The sequence below is a fragment of the Sceloporus undulatus genome, chromosome 3 (genome assembly GCF_019175285.1).
Source record: "Sceloporus undulatus isolate JIND9_A2432 ecotype Alabama chromosome 3, SceUnd_v1.1, whole genome shotgun sequence".
Lineage (NCBI taxonomy): Eukaryota > Metazoa > Chordata > Lepidosauria > Squamata > Phrynosomatidae > Sceloporus > Sceloporus undulatus.
The window spans coordinates 84,974,175-84,997,304 of NC_056524.1; the positions used below are offsets into that span (position 1 = coordinate 84,974,175).

Here is a 23,130-nt window from a genome sequence, read left to right on the forward strand (position 1 = left end):
TTTCAAAGCAGATAAAAAAATGGGACACAAAAGATTAATGAGGACTGTCCCTGCCATTCCAGTACGGTTGGAAGGTATGCAACCCTTCATCACTCTCCATGCTGCATAGGGATGATGAGCAATGGAGTCCAAAAATCTGGTAGTCCAAAGATTCCCCCCAGTCTTGCCTCAAGAAAATGTCGGGGAAACCCAAGCATTTTCAAAATCTTCATCAAGCAGATTTTTTAAAGGAGTATCATTTTCTAAACTGTTATTGAAATCATTATGGAGACAAGTTTCAGTTCAAATAGACATACCTGAAAGGCTGGCCTGAAGGCAGTCAGGTGTAGCGTCCTGATGACGCACACTCGACTCCGCCCCCATGGGGGGGCCATGATGCCTTGCACCACTCCAGACAGTGTGCGGCATCATGGTGCGCCTCCAGCGCTATGTCAAGATGGCACAGCACCAAAAGAGCACCATATAGATATTCTACAGTGACTATGGAGCCCCTTCAAGGGCGCAAAAAGGAGCCACTTTTTGTGGCTCCTTTTGCACCCTTGAAAGGCCGGATCAGGGCTGTGGAGTGAGGTTGCCATGGTTCTGATTTGGCTGAAGAAGGGGTGGCTGCAGGCTGCCCCTTCAGGGCTGTTTGTACAGCCCCTGACTCTACAAAATCTTATGTAGCAAATTTCTTTCTCCCAATTAGTCTCAAAGGTATAAAAGAATCCTTTGTATACTGATACAAACTAGCACAGCTATGTCTTGGAACAAATTATACACATGTAAGTGGTACACTCCAAAGCAAGAATTCGATAACATCCTCCCCATCTCGGATTCGTCCCTTTTCACTCGCTGCCCCTCACTCCTGGAACCTTCTTTCCCCGCGAACAAGAGCCATCACTTCTTTAACCAGCTTCAAAACGGAGCTGAAGACCATCTTGTTCAGAGAAGCGTTCCCAGGCATTGCATAATTGTCACTTGCTATTTGATGCTCTTTTGTTGTCTGTTTTATTGAATCATTTCCTGTATTGCTATGTATTTTATATGTATTATCCTACTAGAAAGGCCCCTTTCCCACCACCACTCCCTTCTCCTTTTTGTGTCGTGTCTTTCTAGATTGTAAGCCTGATGGCAGGAACCGTCCAATTAAAAAGATTGCATGTACCGCGCTGGTAAATTACATCACTTTATTAAAATAAAGGTTAATCAACAATAATAATAATAATAATAATAATAATAATAATAATAATACGCCCTTCATATTCATATTGACAAGCTATGTTCAGTGAATTGCCACATCTGATCTGAAGATACAACAAAGAATATGTTCATCTCAATGAGCTCAAATGAGCTTAGATGGCTTTTAAGCAGACCTGCTTTATCTCCTTTGTTCATATTACACATATGATTTTTGCTTATAGTATAATGCATAGTTTGACCATATGTGTGTGTGTGGGTGGGTGGGGTTCAGGCTTCCTCCCCCTTTCTTCTGTGTAATATTGATTTGTTTTCCTCCAACAGCATGAAATGATCTGTTTTGCCATTCTGTATAATGACAGAACAAACAAACTGCCAGGGAATTAAATGCATATTTCATTTTCTGTAAAAACTAAAGGTTATATTTGGGTTGGATTTTGAGAACCAAGAGTAAACAGAAATTTGCTTTCCCACCATTCTTCCCTGACTATATTCCCCTGCATTTTCCAAAAGCTGGCACTGTAGGCAGAAAGCCATCTGAGATGAGGTGGAATGGAAAAAGGGAGATGCTAAGAGAGACTGGAAACACAGGAAATTAGACAGTTAAACTAATATTAAAAATCTTCCAGGCCATTTTAAACAATTCTCCAGCCCATCAGTAGCCTCTCACCCAACCCCACACAAAGCTTACTTACCCCTGCAGTTTTTGAGCAGGTGCAAGTGGCTGCAAGAGGAAAGCGGGTATGCAAAATTCCTTTTCTAAAATTATCTTTCAATTCCTTTCATCTCAGGAACCAGCCTATGACCATTAGCACTAAAACTATTCTGTAGTGGTGGTATGGGGGGGAAACACTAAAACACCATTCTAAAGGTTTAAGTAAAAGGGCATCCATTGATTTCCATTCCAAAAGGAAAATATCTAAAAACAGAAATAATAGATAAATCCTCTGAGGGGGGCAAAAGGAGCAACAGATGTACAACTATAGATCCTGGTTTTTAACATTTTTAATACCCCAGCTGTATCTTTTGGCAAATTGAATACATTTAGCAATCCAGATCCCTTTTCTCCTTTCCAAATTAAGCCTTCTAATTCCTCAACTTTACCTGTATGTAGCGTTAGTAAAGTTTTTCAATTTTTTTAAAAAAGGGGGGGCTCAAACTATACGTATAATTCCAAATGTACAACTGCCACATATTGGAGGAAATCATAACAAACTTTAGGAGCACAGTTAGCAGAAGAATCAGTTCATTCCTTATTGTGGCAAGGGATTTTGCAAGATGAAGAACTTGACCAAACACATCTGACCACCTAAAGGCTACCATAGAAGCCTTATTGGTGACTGCCACAAGAGGATGGGTTGGGCCTTGTCTGCTTTCCTTCCACCAGCAAGCAAAGATGTTTCTGTTTAGACAGGCCTTTGGCTCTGAGCTTATTGCACTTGAAGGGTCTTTTAATGGGTTGTATTCTGTTTTTATGCTTTTACTACAGTTTCATGAGTTTTTAAACTCTTTTAATTTAGTGGTTTTAAATTGAGTTGTTCAATGTTTGTAATAAACAGATTTTAGCTGTACTTTGTTTTAAAGTTTGTAAGCTGTATTGAACCCATTCCAGGGGAAAGGGGGAAATACAGACTAAATAAATAAATATCTTCAGATCCATTTTTAATCTGATGACAATGTTACCAATCAGTGAGGCATCTAATATACTCCCATATAGAATCATGCACCCAGAATTCCCCAGGTACATGTGCATGGAAAGCAAAGTCCATGTGGATGTATGTGCCGCTACCTTGGACACAGCCAGACAATGAACAGTATGGTTTTTGTGCATGGTGACACAATTTTAAAACCACAGCACCTTAAATCTCCAATTTAGGCTCTTTTCCTTATGATCTTTAAAAAGTACCATGCCTGTATAAAAATCAGGAAGGGGGGCTGGATGCAGTGAAGGATCTCAGGTTCAACCTTCACTTTTTTGAGAATTAGTCTTTCTCCAGCTCCATCACTGGCAAACATTTTATATGAGCAAAAAAAAAAAAAAAAACCTATATGCAATTCACTGGTGCAGCAGCAATACAAGTTGCTGGGAGAAATAATAGTATCTTAATATCTATATCACAGAAAAATGCAAAAAAACCTGAAGTATTGCAACACTATGTCATTGGTTGTGGTGTGGAGTTGGTGATTTTTAAGGTATTGTTTACACTCGCTACCAATCTGAGAAGATACTATGGCCTGTCAATTTGTCCTACAAATACATGTGCACATACAATATGCAGTGGCATATAAAATAGAATTAAAATGGTTAGAAGCTGTTTCTTTCATCTCCCTAATTGATTAAAGGTTTGTGCTATTTTAGTTTAAAGGTTTAACAGTGCTCTAATAGTGAGGATGCCATTTTCAAGTTGAGGACTCTTCTGAGCTAAATTAAAATGTGATGATAGTGAGTAGCACATTCTGTCTCCACCCAGTCAGGGACTTCTTCATTTCATTCTGCAACTCAGCTTGGCAAAATATTTTTTCAGAGAATCTGTTCCAAGAACAATAACATGTCTGAAGGAGATCTGGAAGAATATGTCTCCTAGTCTAGTCTACACCAGACTAGAATAGAAACCTGTCTGTACCCTGAGTTGCAACTAGAGTTCTGCTCAGAAATCCATCATTAAGGTCAATCAAAATGGTTGCTACTATTTACTTTCAGAAAGTCCCTTTCAACTGATACATGGCTGACCTTGTTAAACTGCTTTTAATTGGGGTGATCTTTTGAAACATAGAATTTTATAGCATACTAAAAAAATTATTTGAAAGCATCTATCCTGCTATATTTTAGCCAGCTTCTCTATCCATTCACCCACTAGTAGTAGTAAGATTTATTCGGTCGTTGACCAGTATACAAAATAACTTGATAAAATAATAATTGCAAAATACAATTATTAATAATTGTTAAAAACAGTTTCAGATACAAATTCAAGGTAATGTTATACACATATCAGTTTTCACCAACCAATTGGGAGCATATTTTACATATGATGTAACAAAATTTCGCTACATTGGGAACATCACTTGGTTTCTGATTGTCCAAAAGATAACGTAAATAGAAAGTATCAGTATGTCCAGGGTGTTTGCTTAGAAGAGGAGTAATCAGCTGGTAGCGACTGTCCTTGTAGAATTGACAGTACAATAGAACCTGTGCTGTAGTTTCAATAACGCCATCATCGCAAGGACAACACTGAGTTTCATAAGGTGTTTTTTTATATCTCCCTTCTAGCACTGCTGTTGGGAGAGCATTAAATCAAGCTAAAGACAGAGCTCTCCTAAATTTGGGTATTGTAACATGATATAGATAAGGAGTAGGGGATGAAACCGAGATTTGTTTATTTACCACTATGTGTCTAGGAAAGGCAGCAATTTTCCTCTGGCCTTCAATGTCTAGGATTCTTGGTTTTATAACCAATTTTGCTTGATCAATTTTTAATTTTAAGATAGTATCCCTAGAGAGTCCAAGAAGATTCAGATTCTTAAGTATAGCTGCTTCCCAAGAGGATTTATTCACCCATGTTGGGTGCAGCAATCTTTAGCACATGATCCTTTTCTCTGAGAGTACAAGACTAGGGACCCAATTGTATCATTTGCCCAATAGGGAAATCAATATTTTATACAGTGAGGGTGTCCCTCAGTCTGTTTCATCATTTTAAAGTTCAGCAACACTTTCAGAAGTATTTCTGTGATTGCGGGAGAATGAGCAATAAATTAATTTATTGTGCTCAGGCAGGAGAAAAGCAGTATTATTTATTTCCCATAAAGATGATCCAGGACTGATTTTTTCCCCCAAAGAAACATCAGTAAATTACTATTTTATAGCAGACCCATCACAATACTACATTAACATAGTCTCACAGTACTGGGTTACCTCCATCACTTTTCTCTGCAGAATGCTTATTATGGAACACATCGTTCAAGACAGTTTTGCTGATGGCGCAGGCTGTTATCAATGCCTCTCATGTGAGGAAAAGGAAAGCCCGTTAAAAAGTATGTTTTCCACATTCAGCATCTTTTTTACTATGCTACAGGGTGACTAAGAGCTGGGGCAAGTTGAAAATTATTGATGAAATAAGTTCACAGCCAGCTAACAAAATATGCTACAGGGCATGTTAGGGACACAATGGCATATACACTCCAAAGCTACAAGTGGTTAAATAGTGCAGCTATTTAAGTGGAAAATCAAGAAACAATATCATTTGATCAATTGATTGATTATATTTCTTTAACTGATCCTGGCCTTCCACTACAAACATGATCATTTTTTTAAAAATTGAAACTTGTGTTCATGGTGTCTTTCAACTTTAAAATATAATATAAAATTATAAATTTAAACATAAGGGCATATCGGTTTAAAAACACATTGATAAAAAAAGGAATAAATAGCATCTCCTAGTCTGAACTGCTTTAGCAAAGCTTAAAATCCCAAAGCCTTCTGTAGAAAACATTTGCCTCCTGGCAGAACAATAAAAATCCCAGCCTTCTCTAGCATGGGATTCCAGAGTTCTTTCTTCTCTTCTGCATTTGAGGGTGAAAGGATCCAAAATACTGGAAAATGCAGGCAAGATCCTATGTGGGAAAGCATTGTCTTTCAAACAGCTTGATACCAAGTCATGTGGGTTTTGTAGTGCATAATTTTTGAACGGTGTCCAGAAATGAAGATAGACAGTGAAATTTTTATAGCAAGGGGCTTACACTTCATATAAGGGGTCCTGATCAATAGCCTGGTTGCAGTTTTCCAGACCATCTGTTTTCCAAACACTTATTAAAGACAGCCCAGTGTAGAATGGTTTGCAGTCCAAACAGGAACGGATAGTGCTAAGAATAGGGTTGTTGTTGCGTGTTTTCACGTAATTTCTGGTTTATGGTGACCCTAAGGTAACCCTATCACAACGGGGGGGTTTTTTGGGCAGGTTTCTTCAGAGGGGGGTTGCCACTGCCATCCTCTGAGGCTGCGATAATGTGATTTGACCAGTATCACCCAGTGGATTTCATATCCAAGTGGGGATTCGAACCTGGTCTCCAGTATCACAGTCCAATGCTCAAACCACTACTCCCATACTGGCTCTCTCAAAAATAGGCACAGTAAAGTAGAGCTTAACTACTGTATTACTAGAACATTATAGATGATTTTGTGGCCCAATTAAAAGAGTTGCTTATTCAGTATTCTTGTTATAGATTGCTCCTTAGTCTAATAAAGCCATTCCTCAGTAGAGACACGTTGGTCTGGTTTGTCTCTGAAAAATCTGACAGTTGGTTCATTCAGCTTTGCAAATGAATTCCTTGCTACCACTGAAACCAGGAGGTCTAGAACTGAGGAATGGATTTCTATTTATACCTGAACTGTAAATCTGAGTGGAACTCCATCAAAGGAAATATAACCCCATCAAAGAACCCCATGCCAGATGAGGGGGGGGAGTGCCACTGCCCAGCTCCTCCTGCCTATCTGCCTGCCTTTCCTCCCTCCCTCCCTCCTGTGATTGGTGAGGATGGAGAGGTGTGTGCGGGGAGCAAACCAAGGCCCACCAGGAGGGAGAGAGGGAAGGAAAGAGGAGCCGGTCAGTGACGCTGCTTCCCTCCATCCCTCCTTCACTGCCTCATATGCAGAAAAGTTGAGGCTAGACTTTGGCCAGCAGTGGCAGCCATAGTTCACAAGTAACCACAGAAACCATGGATTCTGGTCCTGCAGATATGGAGGTCATATTGTACATAGAAAGGAAAGACAGAGTTGGGTATTATCATCAGAATTCCAAACTCTCACAGAGCACTGAGTTCCAGACTCTGGACAACATTTCCCAGTAGTTTCAAGGATATTTTAAATAGCAATACAAAACTTGTCTACTTTCTATGCAGACACACAACTTTGGAATATGACTACTTATCTGATGAAAATCATTTCCCATATTTGCATGCAACATAGTTAGAGGACAGGCCAATATGGCATGAAAAAGTATAACAAGCCTTGTTTTTTCATGGTTGCTAACTGCCATCAAGTTGGCTTTGACTTATGGTTACCCCTTGAATGAGAGATCTCCAGTCATCCTATCATCAACAGCCATACTCAGGTCTTGCAAACTCGAGGCTGTGGCTTCCTTGATTGAGTCTATCCATTTGTAATGCAGTCTTCTTCTTTTCCTACTGCCTTCTAATGCGACATAATTTAAAGGCTGATTTTGAGGCACTTAAAAACTATTGCTATTGCTGTCTTTATCACGTTAGGCCCAAAGACCTTTGATCATCTCTCTTGAGGGGAGTGTTCCCCTTATACATGATGTTAACACTGTTAACATGGAAGGAAAATCAGAGGTACATTGTAGCCATTTACATTCTCATTACAGATTGATATAAACCAATGCCAATTTAATCCCTATGTACCAAAAAAAAAACCTTGCATAGAAAGGATTAATAATGTCATATACTTAAAATCTTAAAAAATAAGTAAAATATTATTTGCAGGGGGGGAAATGAAATGCATGAAAGCAAAAAGGTGGGCATCAGTCATTCTGAGCTATGTATAACTATGGAAGCAGCTTGAGCTCCACCCAGAGAATTGTGTAAGAACTGCAGTTCATCTAGAAAACAAGATCTTATATTTTTATTCAGAGCTTAGAAACAATACTTTTTTTTTATCTACAACCCTCCATCCTTAGTCAACTCTGCTTTTATTTGCATGTGGAAGTACATTACTAGGCATTTCCAACTGTATGCAGAATGTCTATTTCTGTATAAAACAACTTTTACCAAAAATAAATCTAATCCAAGTACCAGCTAAAATGCCTAGTTTTGGATTAGTAGATATTGAGAAAGGTCTAGATAATATTTTCCAACTGTCCGGATTTGTTAGGGACAGTCCCAATTAATCTTCTGCCATCTCATTTTTTTTTTCAGCAGCTTTTAAAATATCCCAGTTTCTCTCTCTTCATTCCACTTCCTCTGTTGTCCTCAGCTTACTTAATTGTTGCAAACTAAGTTCAACGTGCAACAGTAGTCTGCACTCAGTTAACCTAGTGGAGGAAGAGGAGGAGGTGAAATCTTGCCCTTCCCAGGAGACTCAGGTAAAAGCAAGCTGCTGAAACCTCTCCTAGCATGACAACTTTTTTTTTATAAATGTTGTCATCTTGACACACTATTTTGCTTAAACATGCACATCCCAGTTTTCAGCTATGAAATGTTGAAAGGCATGGACAGTATGTTTCCCCCTAATCCACCAGATTGGTACCCACAGTTTGACTAGTTGTTGTTGCTGCTGTTGCTGTGTGCTGTCAGGTTTTTCTGACTTATGGTGACCTTAAGGCAAACCTATCATTGGGTTTTCCTGGCAAATTTCTACCCACATTCAAAATAATATGTTCTCTCCAGGCATCTTCTAGGTCCTCTAGAGTAATTCTCTGGTATGTTTCCAGCAGAAGTTGTCTATAGAGTTGTGCTGGAGGACCTAGAGAAGTGTTTTCTGTAGGATTCTCTAGGTCCTCCAGCATGACTGTATGGTCCACTTCCTTCGGAGGTCACACATTTCAATAGGATTCGCTATTATCTGCTGTTTCACATTTCCATGGTATGTCTAGGAACATATTCCAGCCAATATGAGGGTCATACTTTAGATGTAAAGTAACAATGTCAGTGTGAACAAAAAAAATAGTCTATTTCCATTGCATATCACTTTTGTATATGGTCTTTAATAAATCCATTTTACTGTCTTCCTATGCTCACCTATTTTTTCATCTTCACACACGCACACACACACAATCATATTTAAATATTCTTTTTAGCACCTCTTTTCTGTCACAATGCTGAAATTTAATTTTTTTCCAAATATACAAATGTCAGGTTTTCAAAATACAGTTATGCCAAAATGTTTCTGATTCTAAAATTCTGTCAAAACATACTAGGTTTGTATCTACACATTTGCTTATGATCAGGGCATTTTGTAACATTTTTTACTACTTCAGGTGTTTACCAGAAAGGACTTTGCTGTAAACATGGGAAAAGCCCATGCTCACCACTCTGGGTTTTGAAAAATTTCTTTTTTAGACTGTAATCTCCAGAGTTTTGAAGTGATAGCAACCACTGCATGTCTACATTCCCTAATTGCTAGTGTGCATAGTGACTTCCTCTTTGCGTATTTTACTTTCCCGGGGTGCCTCTCTTACTGCATTATAGCAATAGCAAGTACATTTCTATACCGCTTATCAGTGAACTATCATGCCCTAAGCAGTTTACAATGTGTAAGCCAATTGCCTCCAACAAGCTAGGTACTCATTTTACCAACCTACAAAATGATGGAAGGCTGAGTGGACCCTGGAGCCCAGCTTGGGATCAAACTCACAACCTTGTGGCTGCAGTACTGGCTTTTAACCACTGTACCACCAGGATTCCCTTACTGTAATCCTCAGCCATTTTTCATTTTCTAACTCTCCTTAATAAGAGCCAGTGTTTGACCATCCATAACTAATGTGTGTTTTACAATGAAGACTAAGCTTTTCTCTTTCTCTGGTAGACCCTATGATTGGGGATAGCAGGTGAAGTATGGTTGTTGTTCAGCTTCCATCTTGCCAGTTTGATTACTCTAGTAAAGGGATCCACTATTATTTCTCACATTTTCCAACAAATCCTTCCATCACCATCAGGCCAGAAGGCATGTTAGCTTGTGATACTAATCTAAAATTTGTATCACAAAGGCCCTGTGCAAGCCAGTCTGGGGGTGGAGTCAGAGTGTGGCATCCACATGACACATTGCCCAACTCTACCGCCAGGGCACCATGAGGCTACACACCGCTCCACATGGCACACAACAACACGACACTCCTCTGGTGCTGTGTCCACATGACACAATGCCAAAGGAATGCCTTAAAGCTGCGGTGCCACAGCTATTGCACCCTTTCCAGAAGTTTTTTGCAGCTCCCTTTTCCACCCTAGAAAGGCCAGATTAGGGCCACAGTGTGCGGTTGCTGCAGCCCTCATCCAGCGCAGCTGAAGGTGGCTGCAAGCCTCCCCTTAGGGTGCTCTGCACCGCCCCAAACGAACTTTTCTAAGTTCTCTCTCCATTCCCAATATGCTCCTGTTGCAAGAAGAGGATAAAGGCTTTGTGCTAAACATAATCACAGTACTGTACTCCCATAAGCCCATGTTTAAATTTGAAAGCCTGTGTTTGAATTGTCCAAAATACATTTGTGTTGTTCAGGGTAAAAGGTTTTGCCAGGGAGCTAAAATTAGAATAATCTTGAGCTGGAGCCAGCAAGTAATGTCATGGGCCTTCTGTCTTCAGTCAAGCCCAAACTTTCTCCTCCATTTATTTCCCATGATTCTCAGTCTGATGTTTCCTTTGCTAAGTAAGATTGTCGGCCACCTCAGACTGATGTCACTATCACATTTCTCAGCTGTTTATCTGTAGCCACAGAAACTCTGAATAGAGCCATTAGCATAAAAGCACAACCTCCAAAGCATGTTCCTGAATTTTATTCCTTATTTTATTCATAACTTTTAAGATTTAAATTGTTCCATTTCTCATTATGTCTTTTCATTTTGAATAAGTTCTTGAAAATGATGCACAATTTAACTATGTTCAGTAAATTCCATTTTGTCATCATCTAAAAGCTCTGCAGTTTACTTTTTGCAGTACCGAGGGGAGGGAAAGAAGAATCAAATTCTGCCTGTTTTCATCTGAGCACAGCATGGGAAATGACTCAGCTGCAGCCTTCACACCAGTTCCCTCACAGAGGGCATTTGCCAATCAGATGCTACCCAATCACTTCTACAAATAAGGTGAAGAGGCCATTTCTTTTCCTCTGCCTCTGTGTACTCATGTATTTTTTAAAAGTGTCATTCTACGTTCTGCTTGGCATTTGGATGAGCTTCCCCTGAGAGCTTAAAATGGAGGATTACAATAACACAGTTCCAAGAATCCTCAGGCATCTGTGAACAGGCCACATACCTGTTGTTTTCTAAGGTCACACAACATATTGAAAATGTTATGGTTTAGGTCTGAAATGGCACATGTTCTTTTGGAACCGCAGCTGGGAAATTGTGTGTGTGAATGCAGTCTTGCATAAAGGAACCTACGCATGTGTAAATATAGCATGGCACAGAAAGAGCTAAACCTTGGTCCCCTGCCCTGACACATCACCTATTTCTTCCTACAGGTGAAAAAAAAAAAGCCCCATGAGTCACTGTCACTTGCCTTCTTTCCTGCACCAATGGTAATGCACAAAGTGAGGTGATGCAGAGCTTTCAGCATGTCAGATCTCATTGAAAGTAAGATTTGCAAGTCCTATTCATTATACTTCAACAGAAAAAATAACAACCACCACGAAAGTGTATCTGCTTTTGCCATTACCTACAACAAATGCTTCATAAATATGTGAAGCTCATAATTTCCAAGCAGCAAATGTTGTCCACCCACCAAAGTCATGGCATATTCTTTGAACATGCCTAGAGCTGGTTTTGAAGCAAGGGGTTGGAGGGCAACATTTCCCCTCCCAATGGACCAGAGAGGGCTGCTGTGTTCTCCTCACTGCTGATTACTTTCTCCTTTTGAGGGATAGAGAGGCAAAAATCTCTTCCTAGTATCATGGGCCCAGAGCTGCAAGGAAGAGTCTGATGAGGAAGCTGAGGAAGGGACCCAGGCAAGTCTTCCAGACCAGGAAAAGCCTACAGCTCTCCCTGTTGCAGAGCAGCCAGCTCTCCATGCTGAAGGGTCTCAGCCAGCTCATCCTGTGGAATTACAGCCTCAGCCAGCAGGACAAAGACAAGACTCACCTGCTGATGAGACAGAGGACACAGCTGGGGTCTTAAGTCCTCAATCAAGGAGGAGAAGCAAAAGGATCCAACAAAAGATAGAGCCAAGACAATCAGCCAGGCTGCAGGCTAAGCAGCTACCCATCTGTTACCTGGCCAGTATTCTTGTTACCTGTTTCTAGATTCCTGCATTCCTACTTCAGACCTCCTGGCTTCTTTGACTTTTGGATCATGTTGACCTTGATTCCTGTTACCTCCCTTGACTTGAACTGCTTGACCCACGCCTTTCTCTTAACAGACTCTCACAGGCAAGGACACTTTCTATCTGCTTGTGATTAGTTGCCTCTGCCTGCATTATTGGTCAGAGGTTCCCTCCCAGCCAGCCTGTATGGGTGTTTGGTGAACCAGGACACCTAATTTGGACAAAAGTTACTCTTGAGAACACACACACGTAAACACACACACACACAGCGAGGGAAGATGTGGCAAAACTGTCCTGCCCACTCCTATATGAAGGCCTTTCAGACATGATAAAATTGAAGGTTGCTGGGAACCACGAAGGCCTCCAAAACTGCCCTGGTTGGGCCACATTTTTCCCCATCCCACTTTCCCCACAGAGACAAATATGGACACCAGAATCTGAAGAATGGAGATTAGCCTGGGATAAATATTTGCTATAAGTTACAATGTATAATATAGTAGAGATGGATAATATGTGTCCCTCCAGAAACTATTGCACTCTAGCTCATGCTAATGCTAGCCAGCATAGGTAATCATGAGAATAGATAGCAGTGGCAGTCCAGCAAGCTCAAGGACTGGGGGCAGTCGGGGGGGGGAGGCTTGGAGGTTTGCACATATTTTGTTCTTCACCTCATCCCCTTTCCTTCAGCTATGAATGAATAATTATTTGTATAGCATGATCCTATTCAAGTCGTGGTAGGTTGACAGTAATATGGACTATTGAAAGACAGTATCTCCCTATACAAACCTTTCAGAGTTCTAAGATCTTCAGGGGGAGGCTTTCTCTCATTCTCGCCACCATCACAGGTTCACTTGCTGAGGACACGAGAGAGAGTCTTCTCAGTGGCTGCTCCCACTCTCTGGTACTTCCACCCGTGAAAGGCTAGGCTGCCTCCCTCACTGCTTTCCTTTTGCTGGCAGACAAAGAGCTTTTTGTTTAAGCTGGCTTTTAATGTGTAGACAGGGCAGCTTCTTATCAGGACATTTTCTTTTCTTTTTTTCAGTTTTGTAACTTTTAAAAATAATTTTATACTGTTTTATATGATAATTTGATTGTTTAAAAAATTCATTGTGATTTTTTTAAAATTTACTAGAACTGGCAGCCACCTTGGGTTATACTCTGGCTGAATCCACACTGCAGAAATAATCCATTCTGACACAATGTTTGACTGTTATGAATCAATGCTATGGAATTCTGGAAATTGTAGTTTTGTGAGATATTTAGCCTTCTCTGTCAGAAAGCTCTGGTGTCACAACAAACTACAAATTCCACAATTCCATAGCATGGAGCTATGGCAGTTAAAGTGGAGTCAAACTAGATTATTTCTGCAGTGTGGATGCAGCCTCTGGAAGAAAGACAGCATACAGATTAAATAAATATATAAATCAGCAGATGGATTCAGGGAAGAATTGAAGTAGGAGGGTATACCCTGCCAAGACCTGCCACCTACAGGCAGCTACTTTACATTACTCTGCTCCATGTCCACAAACATGAAACAATCTGAGTGCTGATGCTTCATGGATTCCCTGTATTATGGGCAAAACAACTTGTCAGTGAAAGGAAGTAGAATCCATAGTGACATACAAATCCTTACAGCACCAACCTATACTCTTTCAGTGGAAATGTACTCTTTCCTATGTTCCAGTTTCAAGCTAAATCGATTGAGAGCACATAAAGATCCCAGTTGATGGACTGACCAAATATATTTCTACATAACACAATCCCTAACATGCAGTGGCTCAAGCAGTTAGGACATTGACCCTGTTGATTGCAAGATCAGCAAGTTGGCAGTTTGAGGCCCAAGTGCAAATGCAAGTAGATAAATGGATACCACTTCGGTGGGAAGGTAAACAGCATTCTGTGCAGTCATGCTGGCCATGTGACCACAGAATAGTCTTAGACAACACTAGCTCTTCTGGCTTAGTAACAGAGATGAGCACCATCCCCCATAGTCAGACATGACTTGACAGCCTTGTCAAAGGTGAATACCTTTACACTCCGTAACAACCAAAATTGCTTTGAAAACAAAGCAATTACATATACTGTACATGATGAAAACTATATTAGAGTAAATACCCATACAGGAGGCCAGCAATAAAATACTTTGTTGAAATTTAGCACTGAAAGACTGCTTAAACATAATGAAAGAGTGGAGTTTTGAAGTTAGGAAATATTAGGTACTTATGTGGACAAGGTTTTCTTTCAACCACAATACAATTTCTGATGTTGCTATTGTTGTTGCTGTTGGGTGGGAGGAAGTTCATCATTATGGATTCCATATTAGTCTCTTAGCCCACGCATTGTGCAGGTCATGCCCTCGATGTGGTCTTCTGCACAGAACAGTCATATCCATGGGTGGAGATAACTAGTATTTCCGCATTGTCATGGACAGATCATTTCCTGGTTAAGGTTGGACTGAAAGCTACTATTCCTCCCTCTAGGGGTAGAGGACCAATTACAATGGTCCGCCCTCGATGGCTGATGGAACCCATTAGGTTCCAAGAAGCCCTAGGGGGTTCTATGGTTGGCAGTGCTGGTGACTCTGTCGAAGCTCTGGTTAATATGTGGAATAATAACCTCACCAGAGCTATAGACATGATCGCCCGCAAGTGTCCATTCCAACCTGCTAAAAACCGTAATCCTTGGTACACAAGATCTTAAACAAATGAAGCGGGTTGGACAATGACTAAAAAGCGTTGGCTGAAATCTCAACTCATATCTGATAAGACACTTCATTGGGCTTTTCTTAGGTTCTATCAATTGGTGATAGATGCAGCCAAGAAATCTTTCTACTCTGCATCTATCGCGTCTGTGAAATCTCATCCAGATGAGCTGTTCAGAGTGGTAAGGAATTTAACACAACTGCCTCCCACCCAGAACCCTTTACTAGATTCAACTATAGCTTACTGTGATGCTTTTCATTATTATTTCACCGATAAAATCTCTCAGATAAGAGCTAATTTAGTTGCCAACTTTAAGTCAGAAGCAATGAGAGAGACATCCAACACCTCTGCCATTACTGTTAGACTGGATCAATTTGAGTCGGTAAGTACTGAGGACGTGGACAAGCTCCTGAGTAGTCTGAAAAAAACGACTTGCCCTCTCAACCCTTGCCCATCCTGGATGGCTGTCCACGGGGTTAAACAATCAAGCTGATGCTGAAAAATATAATCAATGCATCCTTCAGGAAGGGTACCCTGCCTTCTTGTCTTAAGGAGGCAGTGGTCAAACCACTCTTTAAAAAACCCTCCCTGGACCCCCTGGATAGAAATAACTATAGATCAGTCTCGTTGTTGCCATTCTTGAGCAAGGTGCTCGAAAGGGTGGTCGCCAATCAACTACAGGCAGTCTTGGATGAAACCGATTATCTGGACCCATTTCAAACCGGCTGCAGGGCAGGATATAGAGTTGAGACAGTCATGGTCGTCTTAGTCGATGATCTCTGTCTGGGCAGACAGGGGAAATGTGACCCTATTGGTGCTCTTGGACCTCTCAGCAGCCTTCGATACCATAGACCATGGCATCCTTCTGGAATGCCTGAGAGAGTTGGGTATCGGAGGCACTGTTCTACAGTGGTTCCGGTCCTACCTTTCGGGCAGATTCCAGATGGTGGCACTGGGAGACACTTGCTCTTCTAAAAGAAAGCTAAAATTTGGTGTCCCCCAGGGTGCCATCCTGTCTCCTATGATGTTTAACATTTACATGAAGTTGATGGGCGAGATCATCCGGAGACATGGAGCGGGGTGTTATCAGTATGCTGATAACACCCAAACATATTTCTCTATGTCTCAGACTGATGCAGTGACTAAGGATAGCATCTCCCCTTTGAATGCCTGTTTTGGGGCGGTAATGGACTGGATGAGGGAAAACCGACTCAAGCTGAATTCAGGTAAGACAGAGATACTCATTATAGGAAACTCGAGCCCGGGTATGGAGTTATGTCAGCCAGTTCTGGATGGGGTCACACATCCCCTGAAAGACTCCATCCGCAGGTTGGGGGTGCTCCTTGACTCATCTCTTCACCTGACAGCTCAGGTGGATGCGACAGTCAGGAGCACTTTTTATCAGCTTCGGCTGATACGCCAGCTGCGCCCCTTCCTGGAATTGGGAGACCTTGAAACAGTAGTACATGCGCTGATCACCTCTCAATTGGACTTCTGTAATGCGCTCTACATGGGGCTACCTTTGTGCCATACAAAATATGGCAGCCAGGTTAATTAAAGGTACTTCTCGTAACGATCGTATAACAAAGGTTTTGAAATCCCTTCACTGGCTGCCAATTACTGTAGTTTCCGGGCAAGGTACAAGGTGTTGGTGATTACATTTAAAGCCCGATACATGGCTTGGGTACAGAATACTTAAGGGAACTCCTTCTTCTGTATTGTCCGTCCCGCACTCTAAGGTCCTCAGGGAAGAATCTACTTCAGCCAAAAAAATCTAGACTAACCTCAACTATCCAGAGGGCCTTCTCCACCATTGCTCCGAAGCTATGGAATGACCTGTCGAAGGAGATCCGCAACATTTCTACTCTTACAACCTTTAAGAAGGCTCTTAAGACGGATCTCTTCCAGCAGGCCTTCCCTTCCTAGTTCCTCTCCCGGTTTACTGTGACTTACTTCCCTCTGTCCACCAATTCTTCTCTTAAATTTAATGAGAAGAATTATATTAAAATTAAATAAAGTTCTTGCCTCAAGAAGAAGAACCTTCCCTCCGTACCTACTGTCAGCATCAGACCTGGGAGGGAGTGAAAAAGACAGGCCCAGTTCCATCAGGTCTAGCTGTGAATTCTGTGACTTACGTCACTCTCTTTAATCTTATTTTATTGTATTTTATTTTATTGTATTCTCTGTATTTTTATTGCTGTAACCCACCCAGATTCCTTGTGATTGGCTGAGCTATAAATATATGATGATGATGATGATGGTGATGTTAGGTAGAACATCCCATTGTAGAGTTGATACTAACTTGCAGAGATGACACCAATTGGAATCAAGATGTCTGAAAGACTGTCTCCTCCCATATGAGCCTGCCCAAAATTTGAGGCCATCTGCAGAAGCTCTGTTGTGTTCCCCAACACCTTGTGAGTCTAGGAACTTTTTCTGTGACAGGACTTTTTCTGTAGCAGCACCCCAACTGAGGAACTGCCTGTCAAAGGAAGTTAGACTGGCTCTATCTGTTTTGAGTATCCAGAGGGCAGCTAAAACAGTGCTGTTCTGTACAGCCTTTGATTCATGGGACATCTCTATCTGTTTTAATTGCTTGTTTTTAACTTGTATTTTAGGGACCATTTTTTAGATTGTTTAAAATATTATTTTAGCATATTTTAATTTGCTTTTACAGTTTTTATCTCTGTATTTCTATAAATGTTTTTACCTGTTGTGTATTGCCAAGGGAGATCTGCTGGTCTGGGAGGAGCAATATATAAAATGTTATGAATGAATGAATTCTCCTTCAACCAGTAATGAAAATGAGAACTCAGGTGACATAGTAACAGTGCAACCCTTTAAAAAAAGACCTATCCAAATATATTTAACACATTTTAGAAAAGTGAGATCCAGATGTAAGTAAAATGGATAATGACTTCCAGGACTGCATGATCATCAAAGCATTGCAGGGGGTCAGTCCAGTAATTTCAAAATTCAGTTTCAGGACCACAATACTATATAATTGTTCTGGCATCAAGGAATAATACCCTTTCCAGCTAAGTTTATTTATCTATTATAACTTGGTTGTGCGTAAAACCAAATGTCAAAGAGCCAGTGAAAAAATAACAATGGAGATTAAACCAAATACAAGGTAAAAGAGTTCACAGACTCGTTAGCAGCAAAAATGTAAAAATACATCTTTTTGAACAAATTGTTAATCAGTGTCCATTAATCTTTAAAAAAAATTCTAAATACCTCAGAATGCCTTTACCTTCTCAATAGCTTTTGTTTTGGTTTCCAAATCCATCCAAGTATTTTCATTTTCCAACATGTCCATAAAGGCCCAACGAATCCCTTCAGTCAGTTCTGCCATCTGCAACAAATATCACATTTGATAAGAACTTAGTAATGTGCTGCATTTTCAATCAATCTAGAAAAGGAGCTGTGGAGGTAGAAGCAGGCTTGTGTGCAGATGAAGATGTTTATGCAGATGTGCATTTATTTCCATTTGCATCATGTTGTTCACTTGGTCCTCTACTATCACTAACTGTGCAAAATGAAGTGGAATATTGGAGATTATAAACTTCCTGTTCATCATCTTAACCCCAAATCTTCTTCTTTAGGTCAGGTGTGGACAGAGTTTGGAGTAAAGATGATGAACAGAAAGTTCATAACCTCCAATAACTATACTTTGTTTTTGCAAGATCAATGAGAATAGAGGAATCCTTAAGGGTTCCTGCAGCCTGTAGACCACACAATTCCCACCCTAGCCTTAGGTGCCAAAGAACAGGAAAGACATGATAGCAAAAAAAAACCCTAACACCTGTTACTCTGTCTAGGGTAAGATAGTTGTAAAAGAGTCTTGCGATACAGATCTAAAGGGAATTGAGCAAGTTTACAATTGATAGACTGTACCCTAAATATCAATTAAAATGTGAAAAGATGTCTGGAAAACAATACTTGGATATGTGACAATGTAGTAAGTTGCAGGTCACCTCACTGAATGAGACTGTTGATATTGATCTAAGTGGGGAAAGAAACTCCTTATCTAAATGAGCAAAGGGAATTGTAGCATCTAATTTTTATGATCCATTGCTGTCCTTTTAATATCATCTCATTTTGGTACAATATGGAAGTCAGTACAGATTTACCATTAAATATGACCAAGCATTCAACAGTCGGGAGTAAACTGCATCCCAGGGAATAAGGTAACTTGGAGAATATTGATGGCAGAGCACTGTTTCAATTAACTTAGTGCACTAATGAGGTGAACTCCCTGTACTTGGAGGTTGCCAGTTCATATTCCAGCTCTGCAATTGGACCCTGGTGTATATTCTTGTTTTTATGCACCAGCTGTATCAGTAGGGGTGGGAGGAGGAATCTAATCATACCATCAAGGGTTGTTATCAAAATTGCTCAAGCATAGCCAAATGAAATGCTGCCTAGACTGTAGGTCAAAAACAGTGCTATATTTAGACACAAATAATATCTCTTTGATAAAAGGAGAAAGAGAAAAAGAGCACCAAGGCATGAGCTCATCAGTGACTAGATCTTAGAACAAAATTAGAACTTTCCACAATTCATTATTTGTCTAGTGTGGACCTTCTTCTGCTGGCCAAATGGGGGGAAGGGGATTTTTTGACCATGTGTTTCTCCATAGGGGGCAAATGTGTCAGAAATGTGTGGCATAAATTGCTGTAATCCTCAGGGTTTTTTGTTTAAATATATCTAAACAATAGTCCCAGGCTACTTTCTAGAAATTCCAGGTACCAACTGCAACACACATTATTTATTATTTATTTATGTGGTTTATATCCTGCCTTTCTCCATACAGGATCCAAGTCAGCCACCCACAAATGGGTTTCCTATTCCCACCACCAAGTGAGTTTCTTTCTAACTCTGAGGCATGTTGGAATAAAAAGTAACCTTTGCTCCTTTCTTGTTTATGTAGAGGTGGCACATCACTGCATCGCTGAAATGATACTTCTGCATAATAGCATTATAACTCTAAAAGACAAAATTTAAATCAGAGGGGAAAGTATGCCTTTCTAACTATAGGATGACCTTAGCAAATTACACTCCAATTGTTTTGTTGTTGTTTTTAATGGAAGAGCCTTGGTACAAATCCAAGAAATTGACATTAACAGCCCCTCTCAAAAAAGAAGAGAATGGGTGAATCTACAGGTGACAAAAAACAGAAACACCAAGTGCTAAATCACAAGAAGTCATATTTCTTTAGACCAGTCTGGAAAAGCCCAGTATCTACATAGATAAAAAACAGGACTGAACAGGAAACACAGGGTCAATGAACAGAAGAGACCACTTTTTAAAAGGAGAAATCAACTTGGCACACAGATCACAATTCATGTCTACATCATTGTCAGTCCCAATGGCTTCACAAGGATTTACACTCAAAGATGGAGCTTCTTGTCTTTCCTCCTAAGCCCACCCTTCAACACTCCTTTTCTGTCTCTGTGGACAACATTTCCATTCAACCAGTCCAGCAAGCCCACAGTCTTGGTTTTATCTTTGATTCTTCTCTGTCGTGTATCCCTCAGATCCAGACCACTGCCAAGGCTTGTAGATTCTTTTTGTACAATATTGCCAAAATCCGACCATATCTCTCCGCCTCTACTGCCAAGATCCTGGTCCATGCCCTAGTGATCTCACGACTTGATTACTGTAACATCCTTCTGGCAGGGCTTCCTCTTTCTCACCTCCGTCCTTTAATCTCTGTCCAGCATTCAGCTGCACGCATTATCACAACTGCCCACCGCTCTGACCACATCTCTCCTGTATTGGCATCCCTTCACTGGCTCCCACTCTCTTTCCACATTCAGTACAAGCTCCTGCTCTCGACATTTAAAGCCCTCCATGGACTGGCCCCTCCTTGCTTATCAGACCTTCTTTCTCCTCACCTTCCAACTAGGGCCCTCCGTTCTGGTAGTCAAAGTCTGCCGTCTCAGCCCAGGATTTCCTCTGTCCCATCCCGGATTCGCCCCTTTTCACTCGCTGCCCCTCACTCCTGGAACCTTCTTCCCCCACAAGCAAGAGCCATCACTTCTTTAACCAGCTTCAAAACGGAGTTGAAAACCATCCTGTTCAGAGAAGCCTTCCCAGGCATTGCATAATTGTCACTTACTATTTGATGTTCTTTTGGTGCCTGTTTATCGAACCATTTCCTGTATTGCTATGTACTGTATATGTATTATCCTACTTGAGAGTATGTATTTTCCCTGGAAGAAGATTAACCATCCATTATGAAGCCAAGCCCTCCCTCCAGTCCATCTGCCTTGGTCCAGGCCTTGGAGGTAGAGAGGAACTGCTGGACCTCTTACCCTTTCCCTCCACCACTCCCTTCTCCTTCTGTGTCATGTCTTTTTAGATTGTAAGCCCAAGGGCAGGGAACCGTCTAATTAAAAAGATTGTATGTATAGCGCTGTGTAAATTTACAGCACTTCATAAATAAAGGTTAATAATAATAATAATAATAATAATAATAATAATAATAATAAATAATGTATGCACAGACTTGTATTCTAAGTCTGCAGTCCTATGCACTTACTGAGTAAATCTACATAGGACCAGGTGTTTCTATCACTGATGAAATATTTCCAACATTCAAAAAACAAATTTGTTGTTATTTTTTACAATAGTCCTGAAGCATAGTTATAAAATATGAAATTCTGCTCTTCAATAAAGCTATGTCAGGAAGAGGCTATAGTTCAGTAGCCAAGTACATGCTGTGTGTGTACGTTCCCAGGTTCAGCCACTGGCATCTCCCATTAAAAGGCCTCACGTAACAAAGACCACTGGCAGCTTCAAGAGAGAGTACTGAAATACATGAGCCAATGATTTGAAAGAGGTTCTGTTCTGACGATACATCAAAAATTGTCTTGTATGTACACACCCAAAACCTTCGTTTGGGCAAATGATCTGTTTAAAAAAAGAATTGATAGAAAAGAGTTGGCCTTAGTATTAGTTCTTGTCTTATACAGCTCACACAAGTAGACTCTGTATGTGGCATTTTGGAGTTTTGTGAAATTTATATCACTTGTTATAAATTTCTATATGAATGAATGTAAAATTCCAAACACTAACCTTTCAAACTGTTTTTTGTACATTTCTAGTGCCTATGGGTGACAGGACATCTAACAGAAGCTCAAGTAATGACTCTAAGAAAGAATCAAGCAGCAAAACCACTATAGCTATCTGTAAGTAAACTCTGTAAATATATATGAACCAGCTATTCCAAAAATGGTTGCAGTTACATGTTTTTACAAGATGGACATGATAGCCATCAATCTGATCTGCACGAATGACTGAAGCATTCCTGACAACTCAACATAGTGTGTCAATGGTAGTTAACAAAATAAGTTGAATTTTCTGCTTGGCTTTTTGCTTTAAATTTTTTTTTCAATTTTAAATGTCTTTATTCAAAGTTTTTTACATCACATTAAAATATACATTCAAAGAAAAACACAAAAACATATCTAGATCTCAAGGGATCTCACATAAAATTATCAGTTCTGCTCTCTTATACCTCCAACCTTATATTCAACCTTATAACAAACTCCCATTCATTCATTCCTTTCTCATTTACTCTATATACTTTCTATCCCTATCTCTCCTCCCTATTTCTTTCCTCCTTTACCTTCTTCTCCTTTCTCTTAGCCTTCACTCGCTTTCTTATATTTCTATTCCTCTGTCCTCTCCTACTCTTCACATCTCAACCTTCTTCATCCTTCTTCTTGGCTTTTTGCTTTAAACTTTAGACATCAGTCCGTACATTCAACTGAATAATAATGGTGTTTTCACTGGTTTTAAAGGCCACATTTTCAGTTAAATCATCCCAGCCCTTCACACTACACAATTATTGTGCTGTGATTCCACTTTAACTGCCATGGCATCATCCAGCAGAATCTCAGGATTTGCAGTTAATTGGGGGAGAGATTATGATTCTCAATTAAGATCTTCTCTACTGCCTCACTAAACTACAAGCCCCAGGATTCTATAGATGTGACTACAATAACAGCTTCACAGCAGTGGAGGGAGAATTGGTTCCGCCAGCAACAATGTATTGCTGTGTGTTAGCCCATATGTAATCCCAAATATATTAGAGTAAACTGATCGGGGGGGATTAAGACCCTTTAATCTTATAAAAAATCTATTGAGATGAAAACTTCTAGAACTATCTTGTTGATATAATTGACATCTCTGGACTCCCATTGAGCAAATTGCTCTGGGGACTGTCAATGATGAGCATCTGCACTTCACAATCTACCAGTATGT

The 23,130-nt window shown here is 40.3% G+C and overlaps 1 protein-coding gene across 1 annotated transcript in view; it reads right to left on the reverse strand.

The window, feature by feature from the left end:
* PHEX (phosphate regulating endopeptidase homolog X-linked) overlaps positions 1 to 23,130 on the reverse strand; it is a 150,742-nt gene that overhangs the window by 56,418 nt on the left and 71,194 nt on the right. Inside the window, 1 exon segment of the mRNA XM_042461085.1 lies at positions 18,110 to 18,211. Within this exon segment, the coding sequence (XP_042317019.1) occupies positions 18,110 to 18,211 (102 nt within the window).